General features: G+C 41.1%; 1 protein-coding gene across 1 annotated transcript in view; it reads left to right on the forward strand.

Moving 5' to 3' along the window:
- The window catches only part of GABRB3 (gamma-aminobutyric acid type A receptor subunit beta3), a 968,583-nt gene that overhangs the window by 452,134 nt on the left and 504,381 nt on the right, over positions 1 to 12,068 (forward strand). Inside the window, exon 2 of the mRNA XM_078658235.1 lies at positions 6,248 to 6,295. Within this exon, the coding sequence (XP_078514361.1) occupies positions 6,248 to 6,295 (48 nt within the window). The remainder of the gene's footprint in view (positions 1 to 6,247; positions 6,296 to 12,068) is intronic.

The raw sequence follows: 12,068 nt of genomic DNA on the forward strand, positions 1-12,068 counted from the left end.
TATCAAAAAATAATCTTCACCTATATAAAAATGAATATTAGTGATGCATGCCATCTTCTTGATAGAATATTTGGATTTAAAGAATGTGTAACCAAGCTCACAAGTATCCAGCAACATTCCCATGGCTGTTTGTTAACTTCCAGACCAATTAGAACAATAATAAATCCTCTAAGTTTATGGAATGATCTTGATGATTCTCCAGCAAGGACTAATTATGTGACCTATCAATTCAGTGCCAGCAGAACAACCTTTTTGATTTTACCTAGTCAACAAATAATTCGATAACCAAAGATTTGAAGACAATGATGTTATACTGTCACTAAGTAACTCATATTTTGCACATGAGATGCATGGATGATTCACTGTTGAACACACACTCCATTGGCTAGAGCTAAGCTTCGCTCCCGAAAATTCATTTACCACCAACATTATGGCCTAAAACACTATTTTATCAACACTGAAAAAAAATGGAAATTGGACTACACTGCTATACTACGTCATGAGCACTACTGAACTCCTTGCCATGATATCACACAACTAGTGGGCAACTAACATTTAGTGCATTCTTACATTGATCCCAAATGCTGGGATGATTTCAATGTGGATATTTCTACACCAAAGTGCATAACATAGTCTCTGATTTGTTTTTAAACAAGCAGGATGAATCAATGTACAGATTACAATGAAGCTCTGATTACATATAAAAAGAACACTATGAAACGTTTAACTACCCTCTGTTTATAAGGAAATGCCCAAAACTGTAATGCTAATATTTGTCTATCAAAAGGAAATCTGGCTTACAGTTTGTTGTATATACTACCCATACAAGAGGGGAGATAGGTCACATTGTTTTAGACCACAGTTTTCCTGCATGCCACAAAAAATTCTGAAGGATCAGGATCTATTGTTAATACTTCCCTTAAAACCTATGTTGGATTAATGTATATTAAAAGACTACAAACTGATCCGGTGTGTCTTTACACTTCTCAGGATACATTATGCCAGGTGTATCTTACTACACCCTAAGCAATTTCTTCACTAGGTTTGAATTTGGGGTTCAGGGTAGAATGAACATTAGTTTCCTCAGGTGTTGGAAGGTGAGCCTGAGAACAAAGCTGCAGTCCCAGCTGATAGCCAAAGGCACTATACATCCAACACATTGACTACAATCCGTTAAAGTAGTTGTACTAGGGGACCCAGTGGATATCCAAAAATGGTGACAATCACTTGATGAGACTTGAGCACTACATGTATCAAGAGCTCTCAAGCATATTGGATTTTCAGGTGGTTGGGCATTATTTTTCTCTAGCTGAAGTTACACTAAGATGGAGGGGAGTGTTGCTCAGGGGAATGCATCTGTCTGCTCAAGCATAGTGCATCCTTGTAAATAATCTGTTAGACATGGAGTTGGTTATTGTCTAACTAGGTAAATTCAGAGTGTATTCCAGGGGCAAAATATACAATTTGAACCTTCATATGAAAGGAAAGTGTAGTAAATATTTGAAGCATGTATTAGAGTGGGCTTTTGTAGAAGACACAGAACTATCAGTCCAGAGCGATATAAACCTGAGATGGAATGAAAAGCCGAAGCTTCTGAACTGGATGAACCAGATGAATTTCTGGATGCAAGAGGTCCTAACTAAGCAGACCTCAGCAAGATATGAAGGAGAAACATTACCCCTGGTGGTCTGAAGAGAGGCAACACCCAAAGAGAACAGTAAAGTATCTGGGTTATTCTAGGTTTATGGGGAGAAAAGCCTCCTTTGAGTTGAGTCTAATGGTCCAGAATCTGGGATTAGTATAAAGTTAGAGGTGTCTCAGTCTCATAAATGATTTAATCTGTAACTAGCTTACAAAATTCCTCCATATGTTCCTCAATGCCTGAGAAAGGCGATATGACTGCAAGCCATTTTACTATCCCTACATGGGGATTAAACCTAAGGGGTCATGAAAGTCTTATCTAACATGCTAAATGTGTGGCACAGCTGGTGGAATAGCAAAAGCTCCCTCGGTGGAGAGACGTTTAAGGACATTGGCAGAGGCCACTCTTCACAATGGTACACTAAGACAACCTCTTTAAACAGGTTTATTCTAGTAATGGTAAGATGTACAATTAGCTATTTGAAGTATGTGCTTCTCAGGAGCCTTACTATCACAGTTAAAGATATGGCCCTGATTGGCATTTTTGCATGCGTGGTGTACCACTAAAGCAGTTGTATTTGACAAGGGACCATTTTCTTGCCATAAGTCATGGGTGGTTGGGTATCTACAATAAATGGACCTCTTTCCACCCCAAACTAATGAATGTTATGTGAAGTTCCTCAAGGCCGTGATAGGGATGTTGCTAACCTAAAAATGCAAAGAAGATCCAGTGTAACCAACTTCTCCCATACCTCCTATTTGTCAATAATGAGTTGCCACTAAAGGGAAAGGTGTTCAGTCCCTTTGAACTCTAGTTTGGGCAACTCCTGAAAGCTCCAAACAGCCTTCTGAGAATAGTGGGAATAGTACCCCCGAACATATCATGCATGATGTGGTGGTGTACGTGGAGGTCTCAGTCCTCTGACAACCCATTATTTGAGAAAGAAGATTTTGGAAATCAGTCAGCCAGTTGATCGTACAGTGGTATTATCAGACAACTATATATTGCCAAGACTGTAAACCTGTTAATTCCAGAACCTATCAGAATGAATTATTTGTTTCATTGCCTATGTTTGAGATGTGAACTCCCTTAAACCATACAAAACCCACTGACTCCAAATCATATAAAAAGATGAAAATGAGGAAGATGACCACCCTTCTCAAACTTTAATAAGAAGAAGAAAATGAAGGGCTTGACCCCTTGGCACAGAGCAGACTGGTTTGACTTAGGAAAATGTGTAAAGTACTTAGCAGAAACAATCAGCTAAAAAGTCAAAACATAGCACTGTAAAATTCCACAATTGATTTACAAAAATAGAGAAAAATTCATTGAAGTAAGTTTACACCAAAAGAGCAGAAATCCAATAAGGGGAACCAGAGATAGGATTTTTTAAACATTTAAGGCAAAAAAACACCATTCCAAAGTAAAGCACCAATCAGTACGTCCTGCGTGCAGTTAGAACTTAGACACTATTTCAGGCCAAGCACAGATTGGATACACCAAGCTGTTTAATATTAGTCAAAGATTTTTCCTTCGGACTTAGAGGTCGATTACGATCCCGTCGGAAGGGCTCTGAATCGGATTCGGGTTTACCGAATCTGATATGGAGCCCTTGTTTCGGACTGAATTGTACCCAATTCAGAATGACCGATTATGATGAACAGAAACTATTTGGGCTGACTGAATTGGTCCTGTAAGGCATTTGTACAGGTCGAGCCTTTCGGAGCTGATTCATACAGCTCTATGGACACGGTTTCCGAGCGAGCGATTACGTTGACAGATCGGACATCTGCTACGATTTGGTTTGCCCAGAAATAAACAGCTGTCGGAATCAGTCTTTGAGGGCCTGTAGCAGGCCCCACTTCACCTGGGGCCTTCCGAATGGGGCCAATGGGGTACCCATGGGTCCCCCTTTCAGACCATGCACAGTGTGGCAGGCACATGAGGTGCCTGCCACACGGTGCATGATTTTCCCCAGCCACCCCTTTTTTCAATGGGGGCCAGTGTTCTAGTTCGAAACACAGGCTTCCATTGAAGTCAATGGGAGTCTGACCGAATCGTATCCGGAAGCATCCGGATGCATCCAAATCGCACAGTCGGACTCCCCCGATCTGATCTTCCAGAAAGCATTCCAGAACCGATTCATTCGGAATGGTTTCCGGACGAGATCATAATCGGCCCCTTAGTCTTTCAAACTTTGAAATGGAAGTAAAAATCGTCCTGCAAGGTAAAATTTCAGGCTATATACGCCCAAGTCCTCTAGAAACCAGATAGGAATTTATTGGTTTTGACAGGAGAAGATCAGTTCGGGAAAAATTCAAATTTTGCTACCGTTGAAGATCTTGCATTAAGTGGATACTTTTCCTGTCTTTGCAGAGTCAAGATTTCAATCTTCAGGCTTGTCATTTTTATGGAGTTCAAAATCCTCCATTGGGGCAAAACTCAAGAGTCATTTCAAAATCAGGCACCTTTGCTGTGAGATCATGCTGACACTCACACAAAAGTTCTAAATTCCAACTTTTCAGAATTTCTGGAGCAGCTCCACTCATCCAAATCTAAGGCTTCCAGGACCTCAGGGACAGCACTTAGGGACCAGGGTGCAATTCAGCAGAGGCCTCAAGCAGGGTACAGTCCGGGTATTGGTGCTACAAGTTGGGCATCTCAGGGAAAAGGCCTCTTGCAGTTTGGTGTGTCCCTATAGCCATACAGGAGGTCAACCACTCACCTTTGGAGTCCACTTACTAGTCCTGGGTGTAAGTGGGAGCAGGTCCAGCTCTTTAAGTGGCAGCACGGGTCTCAAACAGCACGTCGAGCCCACTTCAGTTCTTTCTCATGGCGAGAGAGTGTTTCGATGAGCTGAAGGTGAGGTGCAAGCTTTGTAGGTTTTACTAGCCCGTGGGTGGGGTGAGTCCTGAACACTCCATAACCAATGAGAAAAGAGTTCTCAAGGACGACCCTTCCCACTTTTGCAGAACATCCTTTTTGCAAACTCTTCAACAGTGCACTATTCTGAGGCAAAGTGACCATGTTAGAGTCTTTCTGCACCTAAAGGAACCTTATGTGCCAGTCATGGCTGTATTTAGGAAAATGAGGCGTCCCCTCCTCCTAAACTCCTCTCCTACTGGGATGGTGTCAAACTGGCTACAGAGGGCATATACAACCCCTGGTCTTTCACTTAACTATGAACAGACAGGCTTCACCCTAGTCCCTTTTAAGTTCCTGGACCCTTTCCAGCTGTCCTTTTTGAGCTGATATTTGATGCATACCTCGCACCCATTTCTTCCTATGAGAAGGCGATAGATATTGTTCCTGCTAAGGGAGCAGTTTTCACACTGCAGTAATGGGAGGCACTGGCAGGGCCATCTCTCAGCAGGCTCATGCTAACTAGCCTACTGGAGGCTCAAGCAAGTAGAGTGTAACTTTTAAAAGAACTGGATTTTCTGCAAATATTAAAATTAGTGATTTATTCTCTATGCATCTTATACCACTCCAAATTTAGCGGGCTTATGACTTTTTTCTGAATGCCAGTTTTTTCTTCATAGGATAGGGACATCCCCTCACAGTGAAAATAGCTTTTGGAGGCTAGTGAATGTAGTTTCAGGCCAACATTAAATTCTTGCATGTAGCACGTTTAAATACTAAGCACCCTTCTTTGTAGGCTACAAGGCCTACCTAAGGATGTCTTATTAATATTTGGCAGTAGTGGTCTTTCCTGTCAAAAAGAGTTATTTTAACAGTTTTGTGTGCAGGTTGTACAGCTGCAGGAGTCAGGCTTCATAGGTATGCCAGAAGCCTTGCTTCCTGTGTCAGCCTAATGGATAACATGACATGTGCTGCAGTTCATAGGTGACTTTTAACTTTTCCATGCCATTGGTGTATTTCCTGAACTATATACTATGGCCTTACTGGAAAGTACACTATGCCAATTGGGAGCTAGACAATTTTACCATCTTTAAGGGGACAGAGTACATACACTGGAGACTCCACAACAGTGCCCTAGCGTGCAGGGCTCAAACATCAGCAGCATCAGTCCAAAATAGAAATGATCTTGCAAAAAGAGACCCTTTCTCACAAGTGTTTAATTTTCCTGATCAATAGTGGTTTATGTGAGAGGGAGAGAAAGTTATTGGGAGAGCTCCATTGATGTGCGGATCAAGACACACAATAAAAACCCAAAAGATGAAAATGTTGCAGTGAGCAGTCAGCTAATTGTTTTGATCAGGGTTCTTCAACAAGGAACTTGCACCTATCTTGCTACCCATGGGTAACTACTCTATGTGTAGCCCAGCCTAGTAAATAAAGTTTTCATTTGGTTGAGTAATGTACGTTTCCATTATTGTGTCCATAATTTGTGTTAGTAGCTCCAGCAATTTTTTATTGAACATAAGTAGCTTTTATTATAGAAAAGGCTGGCGATCATGGTTTAGATAAGTATTGATGAAACTGAGGGAAAGAAATCAAAGATGTTGTAATATAGGATGCCTTGTTAAAAAAAGAAACCAGGAACCACATTATTGTTCACCAGCGACCTCTTTAATTATTCTGAGCAACAATATTATATAGTCAATATTTATCAGTAATCAAAGTAACTTTTTTTAATTTCAGGAATGCCATTGAAGAGAATAAAAGGCTGTATGCTCTGTACGACACAAGGTGAGTATATTCCAAAGCAGTGCACTCTTGAAGTGCACTCTTGAAATGTTCTTTCAAAAGCACCCCTTGTTTCGCCTCAGGACTCATAATTCAAATGCCGTTTGTGGATCAGCTGTGGAAAAGAGAATACATGTTTAGGCCTGTGGATATTAAAATACATCTCTTGTGGGTATTAACGTTCCTCTGGTGCTTGCTCTTGCTCCCTCATGATGTGCTGGAAACCCTTCTGTACATCCAGGCAGACAACGTGGCGCTCTTAATGATTTTAGGTATCTGTGGCACTCAATATTGGTGATTCGCAATAAACCATTGTAGAAATGGAAACCTTTTTAGGGGTTCACTGATACACCTGGTCCTTCACCAACAAAGAAGAGATTGGCATGGAAGCTGTAATATAAAGAAATGCATTTATTAACCTCACATGAGGGAGACTGCGTCACTCAGTACCCTCAGGACACTGTATGAGACAGTCTAAGGAGTACAGCGAAAAGGGGCACTATGTATGCATTTGTTGCATAGTCAGCATAAAACCAAGGGGAGTTCCTGGCACATACAAGCATGGTTATTGACTAATATGGGTAGACAAAATTTGCTTGCTCAACAAAGTGGGAGCGGAGACTAAGCTTCTTACATCAGTAAGAATAGCCTGACAGTTCTGCACTATGAGCTGGTGCATTCTGGCAAGTACAGGTCTTTCTGAGCATGTTCAATGATCTGGAAGAGGGAGAAAGCACATGGTGAGCACATGGCTAACTGAAATGGCTGCCAAATACAAAATGGCTTGTAGCTCATGCTAACAGCAATTCCTGCAATCTTTAACACCATTTTGAACTTTAATTTCTAAAGGACAATGCTATCCCGACAAGACTTGAAAAGACAATATTCTATTGCGAGAAGACCATGGGAGGGAGCGCTTCAGAAGCTGAGTATAATATAGCCTTAGAGCCTGATGTAGCGGCTCTACCAGCCATTAAAGGCCTGTTCCATCGTTATTCGGCTAGGGCCTTTAACAAGTGAGCAAGCCTTTTGTGGCCGGTAGAGCCCACTACAGAGGGGTCTAAGGCCATTAGAACATTCTGCCCCAATAGTGCCGAAAATTCTAATTTGCAAAATACAACGACCTCTTGGTGCCCACAGGAGTTTAAATCCCCTATGACCCTGACAGGCCTTTGTTCACAGCAGCAGCTGTGAAATGAAAAAAAACATTGGAATGTTGCTCTCAGGGCTTCTACCAGCCACTACAAGCGTGAGCACTCCAGTGTCTTCAATTGAACACTCAACATTCCAATGTTCTAACACCATAGAGGGTACTGTTAATGCTAGAGAGCAGGGGTTCCGAGTGCTCAAATGGCCATGAGATGATTCATTGATTAATATGTCATCCCTGTCTGCCTGCCTGCTCTATCAACAACTAGAGCAGACACCCTAGGTGAAGCCTGAAATGTACAGAGAAGCAGCATGCATACAAACGAAATTGTGTCTATATTTTAGGATCGTCTTTTAAGGAGTAGTTGAAGGAAAGTTGAAGCAAGAAAACAGGAAGCCGGCCGCTTACTCGAAAGTGAAAATGTTAGATAAATACAACATATTTTCGAATTAATATTTAGTAACGCTCAAAAAATGCAGGACTATCTGGACAAAGTAGGTAGTCTGTCTGGACAAGCTAACTAGAGCTGCTAAACTTTGAGAGTGTACAATATGACAGATCCCATTATTACTAGAATAGGATTAGAATGTAAAGGTCATTGGCATATAAAACATTTAGGAATAAATTGCAGGTAATACAGGGAGCTTGGTGTTCTTTCCCCCACCAACAACTTTACCTTCTGGTGTCCATACCCACTGATTACCTTGAAACTCCTTTTATAAAGTGCAAACTTTACCGTGGAGCAATGGAGCACTGTAAAGGAAGGGGTGCATACTGACAGTGTGAGCTGATATAAGAGGGCACTGGATGTATTCTGAGGAAAGGATAAAGGAGGGTGAAGTCTGGCAATGGTGGGGTACAGAAGAAGGGATAGTGATCGGGAGGGAGTGGCTTCTGTTACAATTAGCTGTTCGGCAGGTGGCAACAGTTATCCTCCAATAAAGATATGTGCCTTCCTTGTCTTTTGTCTGAGTCAATCAATCAATCAAATCAATCTTTATTTGAATTTGAATAGAAATCCATAAAAGATTTTTAAAAAATCACAATCACTAAAAATAAAAAATTACAATAAAAGTAAAAATTGTCTCTTCTAAAACACTGATAATAAACATTTATATACATATCACAACAACCATTTCAATTCAATTTTCTTCGAAGCATCTATCTAATGAGTAACGTTTGTACACCTGTGTTGGGCCGTCTTTTATATGCGCAAAGAGCACAACAGATATGCATGGAAAACAATTTTTTGGAAAAGATAAGGGCATCTGGTGATAAAAATTTGGTCCATTTCGGAATGGCTCCACCGTGGTCCTGTCAGATGATGCCAGTGAACTGGCTCTGCAGGAGGTAAAGCTTTCAAGTCCACCATAAACTAATCTAAACTAATCAGCATACAACCATTTTACTGCCTAGCAGGGTTTATTTTTATCGTAGGTAGATAGGGTTGGCATTATTTACTTTTCCAAATTGATGTGTGTGCCCCTAAATGACCTTGAAAGTCTGCAGAATTGGTAGTAGAGGGCTCCTTTGCAATAATTTCTTAGCTTTTGCTCAAGCTTCGCTTACTGTGCAACGAGCAAAGCCTACAAGCTACTCTGCATAACATGTTCTGTACAATGAAACAAGTATTTCAAGAACCTGTTTTCCTCACGGTAAGGTACAGGGTGAGGTGAGGATCTGACAAAAATAATTATGACAAAAATAACGAAATTATGCAATGATTGCCGGATATTCTCAAAATACCCCCTCGCTGAATCTTGACCTGGTGGCTATTTCATGATGGGTGGGGGCAATCAGCATTGGGAATTAGGGGGACTTGGGTATTTCTGCTGTTTTCTGTGGAGGAGAAAGACTTTTAGTAAGAACATGAAACTTTGCATAGTTGTTTGCTTCTTTTCCTTCCCAAGTTACTTTAAAAGGTAGGGGGACGAAGGAATGAGCAGCACACTGATATCTTATTTTTTTTATAGTTGATAAAACAGAAGTTTTATTATAGCCTGTTTGCAACAGACCATTTTACGTAAACTTTTCATTATTCTGTTGGAATTGATACTCATGTCATTAATCTTGAAACAGTGGTGGACTCGGAACTAAAGGAAGTTCGGAAAATGTGTTCATACCAGCCCCAAAGAGACTCGCAGAGAGTTGACCACCGAGGGAGTCTGCCCACCTCAAGGAAGATTTCAGGGTGCACATGTTATGTGTGAACAAGAAAATTGTGTATTTTCTCTCCGAGCTCCCACACAGAGCAGTCAAATGATAATCCATTGATCACTACGGTAACAATACAAAATATCGAATTCAAAATATAGAATTACCAAAATATCGAAGTCAAAATATAGAATGGACAAAATATCGAATGGATAGAATATAGTGGTGAAAAATATCAAATTGAAGGTAAGTAATTTAATATTGAATAGTAATTTTTACCCCTACGCTATCCAACACTTTCCCTAATGTTGCACTCTCTGGAGTGGGAATAGTAATTTTTACCCCTACGCTATCCAACGCTTTCCCTACTGTTGCACTTTCTGGAGTTGGAATAGTAATTTTTACCCCTACGCTGTCCAACACTTTCCCTACTGTTGCACTCTCTGGATTGGGAATAGTAATTTTTACCCCTGCGCTCTCCAACGCTTTCCCTACTGTTGCACTCACTGGATTTGTAATAGTAAATGTTATATTTAGTATTTCTTTAATTTTAAATTACTTTTAAGACAGTTTTGTACTTACCTGTTTGTAGATAGGAATTCAATATTTTTGCATTCTATATTTTTTCTTCGATATTTTGGTAATTCTATATTTGTGTATTCAATATTATGTCAGTGATCCGTTGAAATTTGAAGTTGAGAATTTGCATATCCAACAGAAACCTCAGCAGTGAGTGTTAATTCTTTTTATTAAATAAAAAGACACGTATTTGTTTGGCACCATGATCAGACTTTACAATTCGCAAACAGGAAGTCAATTAAAAAAACATTTGGAATGCTCCTCACTTCAAAAACGACAAGTGTAGAATCTGTACATACAATTAATTGTCATTTCAGAAAGTTTTAAATTTCGGAAACACTGATCGAATTATTCACAGACCACATAAAGCACTTCAGCAACTAAAATCTATCAAGGTAGTACAAGGTAGTTTGCATCTGTCGTAGGGAAGTGGTACTTCATTTACAGTGTGGGTGAGAGAGAACAGCTAGCCCAGACAATTAAAAAGAAACCATAGAACTTTGTCATTTTCCCATGTGTCAGCTTGCCTTCCATCAGTCTGGTACCGCATTATAAAAAGTACATAATGCTGGCCAGCAGAAAGTAATGGCTGGGCGCATATGTCAGGATATATCAAGAGCTTTAGGCTGCACTCAAAGGAAGCAGAAACCTCAGAGTCAAAGCGATGAGAGAAAATATATGGGCAAAGCAATGGGCCTTATTTACAAGGCCTTTAGTGGCACTTTTGCTCCCCGGGCGGGACTTTTTTTACGCTCCGGTGGCGCAATGTGCCGCAGTATATTTACAAGGACATGCAAAGCCACTTTGGCTGGCTTTTCATGGCCTTGTAAATATGTGCCCCTTTCAACCAGAACACTGCGTGAAAGGGGCGTTCCATGAGTGTTGCTTTGAGTGTTCCCATACAGCACCCATGGAATCTGAAGCATCCCAGATTTACGAGGAATCGTACTCCTGGGAATGCATCAGATTCTACCGCCATCCCAGGGGTGGCATTAGTGAGACCCAACAAGGAGAAATATCCTTTTGTTTCCTCGTTTTTCCTCTTTCTATGTGTGCTGCATTCTGCACCACACATAGAAAGAGGAAAACACCTCTCATGATTGTTTTTGTGCAGGAAGGTGTCCCTTCCAGCCTCAAAACAATCAACCTACAGCGCAGACATCCCTGCACCATGGCACAAGGTTGCCTGCGTTGGCACATGGCAGCCCATTTTGTGCCTGCTATGGGGAAAAGGACAGGAAGGCGTCATATCACCTAGATATGGCGCCTTTCTGCCCTTTTCCTTTGACGCAGGACAGCGCAGAAAGATTCCTTGCGATGCTGCCCTGCACTAAAACCTCGTAAATGAGACCCAATGTCTACAATGGAAAGGAGATTGTGCAAATATTGGGGCCGATGTCTTGTTCGGCCTCCAGTGTAGGCTCATACCATTAATTTTAAAGCAGAGTGGTATCCATTCGGTGGCCTCTGGTTTTTATTGGCACAAGAGGGTGAGGATAGCTTCCCCACACATTGAAAGTGCATTGCATGCATTCCAGTGGCTGGAGGATGGATATAAAGACACTGGTATGAGGAGGGCAGTGACACTACTCTCATTCTTTTACACATTCAATAAAGACATTGTTATCAAGCGGCTGGTGATTAGACTGCCTGCAGCGCCGTCCTTTGGTAGATGATAGAATGAGAATTGGGAGTACAGATTCTGTGAGTAGGTTGAATGGGGTCCTTTAAGTGAGGCCTTTTGTCTTATTTTATTACACTTTCAGTGTAGAAACCTCAACTTCTTTGTGCCTCTGTTGTGAGAGCTCCAGGCTACAGATTACCTTGCTTTGAGGTTCATCCTTACACACAAGCTGTGTCTGGAGAGAAGACTTGAAATGACATTTGAAAGCA

The sequence above is a fragment of the Lissotriton helveticus genome, chromosome 8 (assembly GCF_964261635.1).
Source record: "Lissotriton helveticus chromosome 8, aLisHel1.1, whole genome shotgun sequence".
Classification (NCBI taxonomy): domain Eukaryota; kingdom Metazoa; phylum Chordata; class Amphibia; order Caudata; family Salamandridae; genus Lissotriton; species Lissotriton helveticus.